The 16,692-nt window shown below is 45.7% G+C and overlaps 1 protein-coding gene across 6 annotated transcripts in view; it reads left to right on the top strand.

The window, feature by feature from the left end:
• mef2d (myocyte enhancer factor 2d) overlaps nucleotides 1-16,239 on the top strand; it is a 63,725-nt gene extending 47,486 nt beyond the window's left edge. For 2 of the 6 annotated variants that reach the window (XM_035379524.1, XM_035379534.1), the window contains exons 5-12: nucleotides 21-231; nucleotides 1,192-1,248; nucleotides 7,177-7,355; nucleotides 7,785-7,814; nucleotides 10,677-10,803; nucleotides 11,516-11,732; nucleotides 12,899-12,967; nucleotides 15,709-16,239. In XM_035379524.1, coding sequence (XP_035235415.1) covers nucleotides 21-231; nucleotides 1,192-1,248; nucleotides 7,177-7,355; nucleotides 7,785-7,814; nucleotides 10,677-10,803; nucleotides 11,516-11,732; nucleotides 12,899-12,967; nucleotides 15,709-16,060 — 1,242 coding nt within the window. In that variant the 3' untranslated portion in view covers nucleotides 16,061-16,239. The remainder of the gene's footprint in view (nucleotides 1-20; nucleotides 232-1,191; nucleotides 1,249-7,176; nucleotides 7,356-7,784; nucleotides 7,815-10,676; nucleotides 10,804-11,515; nucleotides 11,733-12,898; nucleotides 12,968-15,708) is intronic. The other 4 variants (XM_035379542.1, XM_035379552.1, XM_035379561.1 and 1 more) reach the window with 4 other exon arrangements.
• The last annotated feature ends 453 nt before the right edge of the window (nucleotides 16,240-16,692 follow it).

The following is a 16,692-nucleotide window of genomic DNA, read 5'->3' as shown; positions in this document are numbered from 1 at the left end:
TCTCTCCTTTTCTCCTTCAGTCTGCTGTCCCGCCCCCTACTTTCTCCATGCCAGTCACAGTCCCCGTGTCCAATCAGAACGCACTACAATTCAGCAACCCCGGCAGTGCCCTGGTTACCACTTCCTTTGTGACATCATCACTCACAGATCCCCGCCTCCTGTCGCCACAGCAACCAGCCCTCCAGAGGAACACGGTGTCTCCAGGGTTACCGCAGAGACCGGCCAGTGCAGGTGAGTGAGGTGGCAAGATTGCTAAGATATTCATCCCTGTGAAGATGGAGAGCCTCAATTAGCTGCAGAGAGACATTGTGACTTGTTTGCTCTTCCCTACGCTTGCTGGTCATATTCCTTCTCAAAAATGAATGATTACTGTCATATAAAATGATTTCTATCATGTCTATCATAGCCTTAATATTGAATTACAAATTGTAGTAGACCCCGTTTCATGATATTAAGCTCTGTTCTGTAAAGATTATGCCATATATTTCCCATGTGACATATTCCTTCTAGTGGATGCATTTGTTCCAAATTGTATTTATATGCCAGACTGAAATGTCAGCACAGTCGTGCAAGTTATTTATAGGTGCAATTATACTGAAAACTATTTGCATCCCTGCATGTTCATAATTGTTTTTTTCCTACCGCAGTGTCCTAAATGGGGCTCTATTACTAATTTCCCTCAGTCTGTTCCATTTAGAGCATTATTACTGTCTTTGTAGTTGAGTGGTGTAATTTAATTTTACATGGCACACCTAAGCAGTGTGCTTATTTATTTTAGGATATTTAGCTGTTAGTGAGCCAGGTGTGATTAAAAATATTATAAAACTGTATTTGAATGGGCGAAAGGAACAGAACCTATGAGAAGGCGTTCTCTGAGTCTAATTTGTGCAGTGTTGCCATTTTTGGGTCCTCAGGCGAGTATTTGCTTTAACACCAGCTGATGGGGCTGTGCTGCCTGACTCTCTGACTCCATATGCTTGTGCCCCCCCACTCTGTGACTCTCTGGCTCACTCTGTGGCTCTCTGACTCCATATGCTCATGTGCCGCCCCCCCCCCCACCCCTCACTCTATGACTCTCTGACTCGCTCTGTGGCTCTCTGACTCCATATGCTCGTCTTCCCCCCCTCACTCTGTGACTCCCTGACTCACTCTGTGACTCCCTGACTCCATATGCTCGTGTGCCCTCCGCAGGTGCACTTTTAGGAGGTGACCTGAACAACTCGAACGGAGCGTGTCCAAGTCCAGTCGGTGAGTGGAAGGAGCCAGTGCGCCCCCGTCTCGGCACAGACACTCTCTTTCTCAGAGGTGCTCTTCCACACACACACAGCGTTGTTTGCAGTGATTTTAATAGGCAGCGAGCTGTAGTGCCCTTCATAGTATTCTCTGAAGGCCTGTGTCTGTTTGTCCTGCAAGACTTAATTACTATTAGTGTTTTATAGTAGTTTGCCTGATAGTCTCAGCATTGTCCACCTTAAAATGGCAAACGGTGCAAGCTGTTTCTTGCATTTCAAGTAGTTAAGTGAAGTAGTCAACCTGATTTGTATGATGGTTGGCTGAAGAAAGACGGGCTGATTTTAACGCGCTTTGTTGGAAGAGAAGTTTGGCGTTCTGTTGTTGTTGGAGCTCAGTGCAGAATGGCATAGCGGTCTCCCTGTCAGATTTGATTTGAGTTGGGAGTGCTCACGTTGCCCGGGCCTACCACAAAGAGAAGGCCAGCACGGCCAACATGTTCAGTTGTTGGTGGATTGATGCTCATTCCAGAGAGGGATGATGAAAGCCAGTAATATCAATTTGAAGTGAAATACCCAGATTTATTTTTCCATACTTCAGCTCTCATTTTAGGAACTTGCCAAAAACAGCCCCAGGGAGCACATTTCATTCAGCAGATGTAAATGTTTCGGAAAACATTAAATTATGTATTCATCGACGAAAAACATGCAATTTGGTCATGATAGATTTTCGGTGTAGCAGATAGATTGCTAACTTGTGTGAGTCGTGCGGATTAATAAGACGATGCATTCCCATTCAGAGTGACTTTGGAGAACCCCCCTCCCAGACAGGCTGTGCGTGGGGAGGGGGGTTAACTTACTCCAGGCCAGTTTCTAACTGTAGTTCCAAGTAGAGACATTGATTCCACCTGCTTATTACAGACCTGGGAAAGTCGACTCAGTAAATAAACAGGCTTTTATATATTTATGAATTTAACACGGGCAGTTTGTTTTGAAAGTGAGATTATTGTGTGAAACTTCGTAGGGCTAAAAGAAACCTCATTACTTATATATTCTTAATACCTATCTTGCTGTAAAAAGTATAATAAAAATACTACTGGTTAACAATACGCAAAAGCTGCATGCAGAACTGCACAGCCATTTATCTCCAATGCGGTTCAAGGCAATTCGAACGATTAGTGTGATTAGTGATATTTGGCAGCGATGTAGGATGCTGATTAGTCATCCGCTCTTCTGATGAGTCTGTGGGTTTGATTCCCGGCTGGGGTGCTGCTGTTGTGACCTTGAGCGGTGTATAGTCTAATTTAATGAATTGTAAATTAATTAATTAATTAATCAGTGTAAAGATCTCTGGGAAAGATCATCTCCTAAATCCTGTTTATTTTCATGTATATTTATAATGTGTTTGATACATCCGGCTTTTGTCGAAATTGGATGGTTAAATGAATTCACCACATGGTCATGCTGTCTTTTGTTTTTTGTTTTTCATCACTTTAGGAGCTACCCTGCTTGCTAACTGGAAAACCGGTCCTTTTCTAAAGCAGTAATAACTCATAGAAATGCTTCGATACACATGGGCACAGGTATCTTTTAATTTCCTTAGTAATTAAAGCAGCTAGCGGCCATGGTCAGAATATATGGTTTACCCAGCCAAATCTCCCACCTGCTGTTTAGGAAGCAAGCCCCTATAGGAGAGTCTTCATCGGGATCAGAACTGCATCTGCTGTGCTACTGCAGATATGGGAGCCACAGTGGCACCTGACTATGCCAATTTAGATCTAGTGCACCTCAAACACCTTCATATCTGCAATAACAGTCCTTTCTCAGATCAATTGCTTCTGTGTCGAAGATACTGTGATTGTTTTGTTCTTTTTTAAGGTTCCAGGGCAGATTTTGACTTGTTTGCGGCATATGTCGCTGTTGGAGAGAGTCTATTGATTTCACATTTCATGTTGATTCCTCTCAGGGCAGTTTTTTTGGACACTGTGGTTTCAGTGCATGATGGGATAATAACTACATCTCTACACACCAAAGTGAGACAGACAGGCATAGTTTCCTGCATGCCACAAGGTTTCATCCCATCCCCCTCAAACGGGTACTTCTCTATGGTCAATTCCTACACCTCCAACGCATTTCTTCTGACATTGATGATTTTCATGCTCAGTCTAGATGCAAGTTCAAAGATTTTCTGGCTCTTGGTTGCCCACACAGGGGGCTGCTGTCCGACGAGCCCATAATGCCACTGTGCAAACACCTGACCATAGAGATAAGAAACCTCTTTCAGTCATTTTTAAGACTACGTTTTCTCCTTAGAGTGGCACCATAGAGATATTGTGTTAAAACACTGGCATGTATTGAAGAGTGATAGTCAGCCTACAGATGTTCTTCGAGATCGTCCCGTTCTTGTTTATTCCGGGGGTCAGACCCTCAGGGGTAAATTGGTTCATGCTGACACATTTTAGGGAAGGCACATGCTGTACTGGCAGCCTTGGTCATGCCACTGGCAACTTCTCACATCTTAGATGTTCTGTTTGTCCCTACTGCGGACCATACAGACATTTTACTCATCCCATACAATAAATTAAAGCAATATGAGATTCAGCTGTCGATAGCATGTAGATCTCCCCGTGTAACTCATGTCATTGGCTGGCCTTGATCAAACATCCCGCCCTTCACAGAAGAGAATTATTGAGCATCGCAGTGCCGTAACTCAACAAGACAAAAAATCTCCTGCATTTAGCCACTTCAGACAGGCAAATCAGAGTGTTGCAGATTTGTATGTGCCATTCAGACAGTTCTGCCCCTGATGACCGGTTGTTCCAACGGGAAACTTTCTGCATTTTTCGTTTTTTTCCTTGGGGGATGAATGTGGATCGTAATTTGTTGTGTTTCCTATACATTTATTTAGCGTAGTCTTTGGGTAATCAGTCTTTACTGGAGAACATATCAGTCACACAATTTTGTATTATTTGTTAGAATATTTTATATCTTGTTTATTTTAGTTTATAATTTTGTTATGCTTTTATCTGTATCTTTCTTTTCTGTTCTGCTCTGTCCTGGCTGTGTCTTATTCAACTGCGTATGGATACATTTGTCAGTAATTTTATCTATATGTCCTATGGTGCATTCTAAGCAATTTGATGCAACTGGCAATTAACCTATTTAGAATTTGACAATTGGCCATTCATGATGGTGTGATTATCTCTAATTGCCTTGTCGCCTATTAGCAGTTGCCAGTTATATTAAATCTTAAATTGTTTAATGTCTGCTTAGAAAATGATTGTCTTCTAGTTTGAGACGATGCCAAAATTTAATCCTTTGTTTAAATGCTGGTGACTGCTGAGCTTTTCAGCACTGATGAAGGTCTGCGGCTGAAACGTTTGTTCCTTTTTCTCCATTTTTTTTTTTCTTTTCATTTTTGCACTTTAGCACTTTTTTGTTCTTTTGTCCACATTTTTTGTGGGCAGTTGGCAGCTGTAATGAATCAGGGCTTTTACAGGTCAGGAGGCATTTTTTTTTTTTGCAGTGCGCAGTTAGCATTCTCATTTTCCTGTGCTGCAGATGATGTAGTTGTAGCATAGCGTTGTTTTGCCTTGTGACTGTGGATTAACTCATGTTGCGATCATTTAGACCCGCGATATGACAGAAGTACCAAAAAAACAATTTTTAAATGAGTACCATCAAAGGACATGGACATTTTACCTCTGAGGAGTCAGCTTCTAAACATGACTGTCCTTTGTGACAGGAGAAGTCACTGTTGCTTGTCAATGGCGAGTTACACTGACCCCCCCCCCTTCCCCCCCACACTGCACACTGTCACACCACCTGTTTGTTGGGGACAGCTGAGGGTCACAGGACAGACCCAGTGTGGTGTAAACAGCCCGGTGGAGATGAGAAGGGGGGGGGGGGGGCGGGACGTGCGCATGAATGGCCCAGGCTAACACCTCCATCACCTCCGCCCTTCACCCATCTCATCTACCCTCGCAGCTGTTGCCCCACATCTCCGCCGCTGACTGCCTGTTCCACCCAGAAAGCCCTGGCCTCTGACTGTCGCCCGGCCTGGCCGGCCGCTCTCCTTAAAGGTGCCTTTGAAAGCTGCCAGAGCTCCATATATGGACTTTTTCAAGTCAAACTGAGGCAGTCATTGTGTGATTGATAGGGCCGCCATTCTTCCTCATGTGTGGCCACAGTGCAATCACTGGGCTTCTCAGCGTCACTGCCCTGCCCACTTTCCCCGTTCACGCCCAAAACTGCCAGCTTTAGGGACAATACAATCACAAATGCATTCTTGGAAATTTAACAAGCCCTACGGCGAGCCCCAGAGAACACTGCAGTAATGTTGATATCCCCGTTTTGAGCTGAACTGTTCTTAATCTAAACAAGAGGCAGTGAGAGATGTATTCCAAAAAGATTGCCTCCTCCCACCCTCTCCCTCTCCCTCCACCTTCTCCCTCTCCCTCCCCCTCCCTCCCCCTCCCTGGGTTCTCAGCTGTTGCACGAAGGCCCAGGCTCTGGGAATGTCACTATTGACGTCACCCAGCATTCCTTGCATTCCCACGCCTGGCCCAGGGTAATAGGAGCTGTGGGCTGCATGGGAGAGAACAGGAGGCTCAGACACAGGCCCAGAGGGAGGGGACAGTCATCCTAGAGCCTGCTGCCTATAGCACACATGTATACACACGCATATACACTCACACACACACACACACACACACACGCACGCACACACATACACCAAACACACACTCTCACACCCAAACACGCTCTCTCTCTCTCACACACATGGACACACTCTCTCACACTCCAAGACACACTTGCGTACACACACAGACACACACACTCACACGCAGACACACTTGCGCACACACACTGTCACACACTCTCACACGCACACGCACACACACACTCTCTCTCTCTCTCTCTCTCTCTCTCGCTCTCCCACACACCCACACACGTCTCCCCCCTCGACATCTCCCTTCTTCCTCCCGCTTGCACTCGGTCTCTGAGAGAAGATTTAAGGAGTGTCCTTCTCTGTCACAGCTCCCCTACCCTCAGATGTGCTGTTGTGATCTCAACATGTGCTCGCTGCCCACAGTGGGTGACCAGCATTTTCAATGAGCCAAACAAACATGAATATGAGAAAGAAACCCTGCGTAATATTGTCGGGTCACACTGAGTGTGCAGTTTTCGTGGCTGGAAAATGGCCACTTCCTCTCTTTGAAGTATATTGTCGTAGACCTTTTTGTTTTCTGGGCTTGCTAGAATGTGCTGGCAGGTTCTACTGTCAGGTCTCACCAGTTGGGCAAGTCTGTCTTTCTGTGTGTCTGTCTGTCAGTGGGGGTTGAGACAATCAGGTGTTCCTGTCAATCAAATCGACCGCTTACTGCGATAGGTCAGCTCCACCTGGTAACGTTCCTGTAGGTTTTGTCTCACTCTCAGCCATTATCTGCATTCTCAGTCCATTCTCTCTTTGCCAGTGCTGAGGGACAGTATCGTTTGAGAGCAGTGTGGTGAAAAGGTCACCCTGTGGAACACATTCACTGGGAAGGGGATAGTTCTGGGAAGGTCCCAGTGAATAGAGCCAGGACCACAGCTCCACTTCACTTCATTTATCATGTTCTGTCTGTGTTACTGGTGTATTATTACCAACGTGTTTTATATATATATATATATATATATATATATATATATATATATATATACATAGGTGTGTGCATGTGTGTGCGTGTGTACATTGTTTGATAAATAGGGGGATTTTGTATGAGAATTTAGCTTTTTCGTGAATGGTAATCATGACATTGTTTTCCTTTGTCACTGCTTAGTGGCTTTTTTGGACTTTGTCGACTAAAACAAGCATTCTAATGTTCTAAAGGATTCATTAGGTGTAGAGCTTGTTGTATTTGCATTCCTGTTAAAGCATTAACCCGTCACTGTTTCACTGTTTCAGCAAATGGGTACATCAGCGCCAGGGCCTCCCCAGGCCTGCTCTCTGTCTCTAATGGCAACAGCTTGGCGAAAGTAGTCCCGGCCAAATCTCCACCTCCGCCCAGCCCTCAGATGGTGAACAGCCGCAAGCCGGACCTCCGGGTCATCACTTCACAGAGTGGCAAAAGCCTGATGCAGCTGGTGAGTGCAGCCAGACCGCTTAGAGCAGGCCGTCCTGACTGATTCTCATTTGAGCCTTAAAAGAGCGTAATACAGAGCACTGGTTCTGTTAGCATGACGCACGCGAGCGCAGGAGTTCATGACTGCTGCAGCTCTCAGACGGTTTTCCCTTTAACGTGTTGGGAAGGACCTTCCACAGACGTTTCCTGGGTTGTGCCAGCTCAAATGATATTGTGCCTGGTCTGCTGGCTTTTAATGCTTAAGTAGTCCCCACACACAGCCATTGTGCTACCGTGTTGAGCAATGCTGATGTTGACGGTTTGTTAGAAATAAAGACACGGCAGCATCGACGGCACAATGTGGAGCCGCGGGTTACGGATGAGAACTGTGCACTGATAGGTTAGAATGGAGGGTTAACCCCGCCCTTTTGTTCCCCCCCCCTCCATGCAGACGGATGAGGAACTGGAGTTGGTGAGTGAGGTGAATTACCCTCGTGACTCATGTGTTGTTCAAACTGTGTTTATTGTCTAATAGGCATGCTCTCTCACGCGCGCACACACACACGCTCTCGCTTACTGTGGTAAGCCTAGCGCTGGGATGAAGTCACGTGCACAAACGGTTGAAGATCTGAGCGCAGACGTATGCTTAAATGACGAGCCCCGTGTCTTCCCCGGGAGCTCCCTGAGGAAGAGCAGGAGTGGGAAGGCGTACGCGCCGCCGTTCTTCCGGTCAGCTGACCGCGGAGTCCTCGAGCTGCGCTTTCTGACGGGAGTGGGTCCAGGACTCAGTCGCGCTTAGTGCCTACAGTACTCATCCCAGGGCTAGGGCCCACAGAGAGCTGGAGCTGGGCCAGTGCTAACACATGAGGCTGCGTGCTGAAGGAGTCAGTGCGGACTGCAGAGCTGCAGTGTGCCTCACGGGCGCTTCTACCTGTAACACTGGAAAAGATGCATGTTCCACTGCATATGCACATCCGGCCAGCACATCTTTAACATGGAGGGATTTCACATAGTCGCCACAGTATTTAGATCACAATGGATTTTAAAATCTAACTATGGTTGAAAATCGTGCATGTTAAGTAGGTGTGAGTAAGAAAGCGGACATATGCCGAGCGTATGTAAATGTAGATGTTAGCAGCAAAACAGCCCACACTCAGCTCTCTTGTGTATCTGGTCCCATATGCTGTGCTCTTTGAAGTAGTTTAATCAAATCTAAGACGATTAGCATGACATTTTTTTACTTGTTTGCTCTGGTATTCTACACTACGAGGTAGTAAACATAGGAGTCTGGATGGTCCCACTGTTAAAGAATATCTTGAGTCGATCCAGCACTTATCCTCATTAGAGGTAGTGGGCGCAACTGAACATATGCACAATGCAAAAAACATCTGTCTTAACAAGTGTTTCGGTCTTATAATGAGGCTTGATGTCATATTTTTTTCTCTCTCTCGACTTGACAATATTATCTTGTTTTAAGTTACTTCTTGCTTAACAAGTGAAATCGTCTTGCCCCATTGGAAAATTTTGAAATGAATAAAAACTGTCACACCTCATTGGCAATCTTTTTCTCTTAATTAGAAGTAATAATTTTTAAAAAGTAATAGAAAAAATCTTAATGTAAGACTAAAATCCTTGTTAAGATTGACTTTTTTTTTTTTGTTGTTTTTTTACAGTGTATTCATTATCAGAGCCGTTGGTTCAGATACACAGAAACTCTCTGTTTGTTTGTGTTACGTGTGTTTGATTTCACATCCGTGGCCTGAGTTGGTTTTCACTGCATGCTTTTGGTGCTTGATTGTCCTGCCTGATTTCGGAATGGAACCTCTACACCGCTAATTAAACACGGACGCGTTTCTGAGATACGGTTGCCTTGCCAACATTTCATTGAGCGGTGCAGCGGTGTATTTGAAATGTTCACGTCCACGTACACAACAGCTTATTCTCTGTCCAGTTCAGAGGGAGGTGTTTGTTTATTGTGGTTTCTTGCCTAGCTAAGAAATGCAACGTGTGTGGTACAATGCAATGTGTGTGATAAAGTGCCTGAATGGGATATCAGATTAATTCATAAGCTCAAGTAATGGAGCAATATGGTGAATAACCCCTTTTCTCTAACTGGGTTTCTTCAACGTGTGGACTAAATTAAGGTAGAGTAACTTCATGTTTTAATTAGTAGAAGTACACCTATTTATCAGTATAAGGGCACTCTTAATCCCTCACCGTTTGTATGGTATGCATTCTAGAGATTTCCATGATTTTTTAAATCCAAAAATACTCTCTTCCAATAGTAATTACTGGTGTACAAAGGACTTGTTCTGCACACGACCCCTAAGTTTAAGAACATTAACGATGGGAAGGATCATGAGTGGGGTCAGCTTGGCCTACATAAGAGCTTTCCATACGCGAGCGTCTTCTAGGTTTCTCTGTACAAGGAGACACACAGGCAGATTTAATGCAGTAGTTATGCAATAATAATGTGAGCATCCTGCTCTCAAGCTGTGGCGAGTGACCTCCCTCCCATCTCAACATCAGTGCAGGAAAGGGCATCTCCTGCCATCTGCCTCCCATAGGAACAGTGGCGAGGCCTTGAGCGGAGGGCACGGTGTTGAGTCGGTGGTGGGATTTGTCATTGATGGATTCTGCCTGACTCCACCCACATTCCCTCTTTTGTTCCCCCGCCCTTGCTTGAAGCCTTTCTCCGACATGCGAATGAATACAGAATGTGCGCTCTGGTTATCTGTTCATCAAGCACACCCTCTTCATCAATGGCAGTCTTCTCTGTCAGCTGTGCGCTCTGTTTAAATGAAGGCTAACTTGAAAATCATTATTCGCTCTGCCTAGAAATCAGCCCAAAGCCAGAAATTGACTCACTGGAGAATCAATGTAAAACAGCCATTAAGTATCAAAAGTGCACCATGTATGTCTTTAGAGCATACTGTATTTCGTGCTTGACCATAGAAGTAATGAGTATAGTAAAATTGTATTCTATAAAAAGGGTAATGGTTTTCAACAATGTCCAGGGATTATGTAGTATTAAACTACATTAGAATGCCGAATAAGCTTATAAATTGTGGTTTTATTCTAATGGGGTATATTATCGGCATACAGTATCCATATAATGCATACCACACAGTAAATTCTGTTATATTGTAACACCCAGCCTTCTCCCTATACTTCGTGTAATTTTGAAGAAGTTATGTGCAGAAGTATACATTTTTCCATCCAAACAGGGTTAAGAGAGATTAAGAGAACTGTTGAGTGTGGTTTGATTTGTGTGCATCTCGAACATGACAAAAACAAGGGTTGTGCTACTCCTTCAACTCTTGTTTTTGCCCTCCCTTCCCAGAATGCTCAGCGGTTAGGCGCCTCTCAGGTGACACAGCCACTCACCACGCCGGTGGTCTCCGTGGCGACGCCCAGCCTCCTGACGCAGGGGTTGCCCTTCTCCGCCATGCCAACAGCCTACAACACAGGTGAGACCCGGAGGGCGGAGGACGGAGTGTAGCACAGTGGGTAAGGAACTGGGCTTGTAACCGAAAGGTCGCAGGTTCGATTCCCGGGTAAGGACACTGCCGTTGTACCCTTGAGCAAGGTACTTAACCTGCATTGCTTCAGTATATATCCAGCTGTATAAATGGATACAATGTAAAAATGCTATGTGAAAAGTTGTGTAAGTCGCTCTGGATAAGAGCGTCTGCTAAATGCCTGTAATGTAATGTAATGTAATGGAGGGCGAGAGTCTGTGTGCCGCGTGGGCCACACTGTGGGGCCCCGTCTTTAACAGCGTCACAACGGCAAAGGAGTTCACTGTGACCGCAAACTCAAACGGTAGATTCGCTGTTGACCTTTTTTTTTTTGTAGATGATTTACCAGTACTTTAACCAGTACTGGATGCGCACTGCGTTACATCACCAGTGAGCCACTTCTCTTTCCTCTCATTTCACTACCCCCACTACTGCGTTTCACTTTTTTATGGCCACATCCTTCTCAGAAAGAAAGGAGTCTCATGCCGTGACATTCAGCCCATTTATATTACAGGAGCGAGCATACAGTCATCGCTTTCTTTAGTGGGTAAATAAACCAGAAAAACACTCAATCTGCATTAATTATGAATTTTCTGGGTTAAATATTTATGCGCAGTATACGCATGTGTGGAATGCATCCCTCTCCCTCTCTTTGTCTCAGACTATCAGCTGACAAGTGCAGATCTGACAGCGCTCCAGGCTTTCGCGTCGCCGGGTGGCCTGTCGCTAGGAAACATGTCCACTTGGCAACAGCAGCAGCAACAGCAGCATCAGCAGCAGCAGCAGCAGCAGCAGCAACAGCAGCAGCAGCAGCAGACTACTATATCCCATCAACAGCAGCAGCAGCAGCTGAGCTTGGCATCGCTCGGTAACTTAGTGTGAGTATCCTTCTCGTTGCCGTGTCACGGGACCCCCTTTCAGCACTCTTGCAGAATTGCACGTCCGGTCACCCCACCCCCTTAACATCTCATCCAATGAAATATGAGTGAGACACGCCTCCTTTCTTTCACCATTTTCCTTTTTCTCATGGCACTGTAGGATCAGTGGTCTAGATTGGCAGGTTGTGGGAACATTTTGAAAAGACTAAAAGAACTGACTGCTTGTTTTGTTAGGTTACGTCTAGGCCTACACACTCAGCAACCTGAAGTTTCTATCCTTTTCTGCACTACGTCACAATTTAATTGGCACAATTTGACAACGTAAATTTTGTTTCCACTGAAACTGCTTTGAAACTCGAAGAGGGAAGAACTGAAATATAATGGGAAATAGAAAGACTTGTCTTTATATAAACTGATTCTGATCTGAGCGTTAGATTAAGGTTTCTTTATTCATTCATTTGGCAGATGATCCAGATCAAAGGCCACTGTAGCAAAAGCAACAAAAAAAAAAAGTATTTTGGTCTTATATTTAGAGTTTTATAATAAGCTCTTATTTCTATTACTCCTTGCTAAATAAGACAAAAAGATTGCCAATTAGGTGAGACGGTTTTACTCGTTTCAAGATTTGCCAGCGGGGTAAAACAATTTCGCTTGTCAAGTAAAAAGTAACTTAAAACATTTTTTCAGTGTGTAGGGCAAGTGTAAAAGCTTGCATAGAACAAGAGCATAGAAACGCTGCGCAAAACAGCGAAGGACACATCCGTGACGCAGCGTGAAGCAGCGAGACTTAAGGTCTTAAGATGTGAGAACGCAACCAGCGTCTCACACGACACCGCAGCTGCAGGAATCAGCGGAACACGCCGGAACTGCACTCAGCGCGCTGCTTGTGCGTTCACTGAGCTCTTGACCTGAATAACTGCCACGGTCCCATTTAGCATTTCCAGTGTGTGTGTGTGTGGGGGGGGGGGAGCAAGCTGCTGATCCTGGGTGAGTCATAGATGTTGAAGGCATGCTCCAGTAATAACCACCATGTTGCAGAGCCGTCCGAAGCAGAGCTGCGTGTTTACGGTAAACACAGGTCACGTGACTGCGGGGGAGGGGGATTGGGGGGTGTGATTGGGTGGGGGAGGCGGTGTGTAACGGCGTGTGTCCTCTTCTGTCCGCAGTATGTGGGGCGCGGACAAGCACGGCGGCGACGCGTCTAACTGCGCCTCCAGTTTCGCCGCGAACCTGAGGTGATTGTGCCCCTGTCTGTCACTGTTTGAGTCCGCGTGGCCCGCGGGGGCGGGGCTGCCGTTTTTAAACGGCAAAACCCCCGGCCCGCGGGTCCCGGGTTTCCATTTCACCCACCCGAGCGCGCCGGTGATCCCGTACCTGCTTCCGATGGCCAGCCAGTTAAACGCCTCACCCTCCCTCCCTCTCTCTCTCATCTGCACAGACTGACCTTCTGAAGAAGGCCCAAATTGAATTTCCTTCTCAAAATGTCTGACGCCAGGGAGATATTACGGTGTTGATTTTTAGAAAAACAAATAAATAAATGTAAAAAAGTCATTCTAATTAATGTATGGCTTAAATGAGCATCTGTCATTCAAATCACCCTGTCGCCGGGCAGCCATCCATTGTTGTCGGAGCATGCAGAGTGTTTTAATGTCCATCAGCAAACAGGTGCCACAGCGCTTGATTTGCATTTTAATAACTCTGTTTGCTGTGCTGTACTGTATACAAGTCAAGCAAGACGTCTGCGGTATGGTGCTGAACAAAGGGGCAGTTATTCCACCCTTATTTCCCATGCGCTCCAAAACATATATTGTTTTCATACTGTGTCACCATGTCATTTCCATAGAATGGCGCCCAGCATTGGGAGCATGAGGAAGCTGCTTCGTGTCACATTCACGGTCAGCATTAGAGGGACACATTGTAAGAGAGCAGTGGGAATGAATAGTCTGTTTTCCCAGAGAGGGCTGTTGGAATAGGCTCTCTCGCCTGTTGACCACCTGCCAATATAAATGTAAATGAAATGAAACCTTTTTTTTTTTTTACTGCTATATGTCAGCTTTATTTCAGTCCTGCTTCTGAAGGATCACTCTTATTTAATCAGGACACGTCTCAGGCTCCAGCCCCCTGATGACTTCGACAGTGAAACAGGCTTCCACTGGACTCAGGTGTCAGAAGCACCTAAAACATCAGGCACAAATTAGCTGGGGCTGGAATTTGGGATTCCTCAGGCCTGGATGGTTGTCAAGACAGATTATGTACAGGCAGGATTGTTATTTTGTCAGCTGAACTGGTTTTTAGTTACTTTGATGTCTTAGTGCTGGCGATTTTATTCATTTATTTTGTTTTTAACTGTATAGAACAGTAAAGGAGTCCCTTATGGTTTATACTGTGATATCACTGTTCTCTTTACCTTTCTCTCTCCATATCCCTCATTTTCCTCTCTTTCTCTCCATAGTCCTTTGTTTTTGTTTTTTTAAATCATCCATTGATTTTCTACTACTTATGAGAATGTGATTATTGGAAATGGCATATGTGTCCATGGACATTCATTTGCCTCACTAAATATCTGTTTCATTGGATGTGCACAGATTTGTTTTTTGGTTAAGTAAATGAGAGATCACACAAAGAATCGTTGTCCCGTCATTTTACAAGCAAGAGTATTGGAGTTGTTTGCCTCCTCCAAAATTTGGTCAGTAGATGGCAATGTGTAGACTTTAAACACTGGAAAATTTGGAATAATACGACACAGTTTGATATGGTATGTCTGCCAGACATTTAATAGAAATATATTTGTAGATTATTAAAGGGTAAATAGAAGATCAAACTGACATGATTGTGTTTTCATAACACATTTTAAGATTCATGTGTGTTATGCAGATGTTGCCTGGCGTTGTATATACAGTCACTCTGGGCTTTACATGGGCTCATGGGCTCTGGAACTGTACACTTGGATTCATTCTGTGGGCTGGTTTAAGTGGAGTTTCCATAGGAAGGATAATGCACATTCCTGTGGGCTGGTTTAAATGAACCATCCTTATACAGTGGTCCCCACACTGTTCTGCTGGTTTTTGTTGCTTATGCCTCTTCAGTTGCACATGTATTTGTGTGCTGATTCGGAGGTATGGACCCACAACCATTTTTATTTGCTTCAGTACTATTTCCTTTTTGATGTGTGAATTGCTTGTATGCATATGTCTTACGCTGGACAGTCACGTAACTGGACTTTGGTGGAGCCTTACCTTCTCATCTGTACACTACTTTCCAAACGTACTTATAAGAGCACACCATCCTCAAAGAGAGGCCTTTCTCATTTCTTTATACTCACTGGCATAGATGTTAAGCTTTCTCTCATTCTCAGAGGTCAGGTAACCCCAAAACTAGCATTTTGTGTACTTTATCTACCACTTTGTTCACTTTATCTTCTGTATATTTAATTTCATCTCACTGGGATAGATATTTTTTGGACATAGGATGTAGTGTGCTCAATATTAATTATGTATACCTGTTTATATTTGTGTCGAGTTCCTTCATTTGAAAGATGGTGACTGACCATTCAATGGGCATTTGTAAATTTAATGAACGGGAAAAATGGTTTGTGCAGTTTGAAACAGACATTACTGAGAGAACCTTGTCAGTGTTGGGTGTCTGATTGAGGCCTGGCTGTTAAACTGGTAGCAAGACTTCCTTCCATGGCAGGACTCCAAATCCCAGGGGTCCTTGTTACTGTAGCATAAGTGTACCTAGCCAGTCATTGTTGAGATGTATTCATGCAGTAAAGACCTTAGAGGCTTTCTAACCTGGTGTAGCAAATAGACATCCGTGTACCATTTTCTCCCCACTGTGTCTTGCTTTAATTGGGGCGTTTGTGTGCTTCTGCCTCCCTGCATAAGCCAGGTTTACCTTACAGTGCTTCAGGAGCAAACGGGAAGTAGGGAAGTGGTGACTCACCCCGTCTCCTTGTCCCCTCTGTCCCCCTCAGGCCCGTGGGTCATATACCTCAGGGCGCCATGCTGACGGTGAACACCGCCCCCAACGTGAGCATCAAGTCGGAGCCGGTGTCGCCCGGGCGGGAGCGGAGCACGGCGTGCTCGTCGGCGGGGGCGGTGCTGGCGGTGGCGCAGCAGTACCCCGGGGCGCTGCGTCTGGAGCTCACCGGCCGCTCCCCCGTGGACAGCCTGAGCAGCAACGGCAGCTCCTACGAGGGCAGCGACCGCGACGACGGCGCCCAGCCCCGCCCGCCCGACTACGCCTTCCACGTGGGGCTCCTCAGGCCCTCGGCCGAGGCCGAGCAGGAGGGCGCCAACGTCAAACGCATGAGATTGGACACCTGAGCCACGTAGGAACGCCTAGCAGCGGTTCCCTAAGCCCTCACCTCCACCTTTCATTCACTACCACACACACAACCACACCCAACATACACACACACACACAACCCCATACTCACTCACACACACGCATGAACAAACATACACGCACACACACGCAACCCCACATGCACAACATCACACACACACACAACCCCATGCTCACTCACACACACGCATGAACAAACATACACGCACACACACACAACCACACCCAACATACACACACACACACAACCCCATGCTCACTCACACACACGCATGAACAAACATACACGCACACACACACACACATAACACCTCACACATACACGCACACACACACACACACACACACACACACACAACCCCACAACCCCACGCACATGTGGACAAACATACACAGAGGCACACACACACACGCACGTACAAACACACGCAAACACACACACGCTCGCGCAAACACACTGCTTTCATGGGCCGAGTCACCAAACCAGGGATTAGCTGTTAATTCAGTGAGTGGGGTGGAATTAGGGGTTGGGGGTTGGGGGTTGGGGGTTGGGGGGGGGGGGGGAGGGTGGGAGGGGGGGAGTTTAAGTTTGTTTTTTTACATCTGTGTT

The sequence above is a fragment of the Anguilla anguilla genome, chromosome 1 (assembly GCF_013347855.1).
Source record: "Anguilla anguilla isolate fAngAng1 chromosome 1, fAngAng1.pri, whole genome shotgun sequence".
Taxonomy (NCBI): domain Eukaryota; kingdom Metazoa; phylum Chordata; class Actinopteri; order Anguilliformes; family Anguillidae; genus Anguilla; species Anguilla anguilla.
This window is presented reverse-complemented; position numbering and strand designations above follow the sequence as displayed.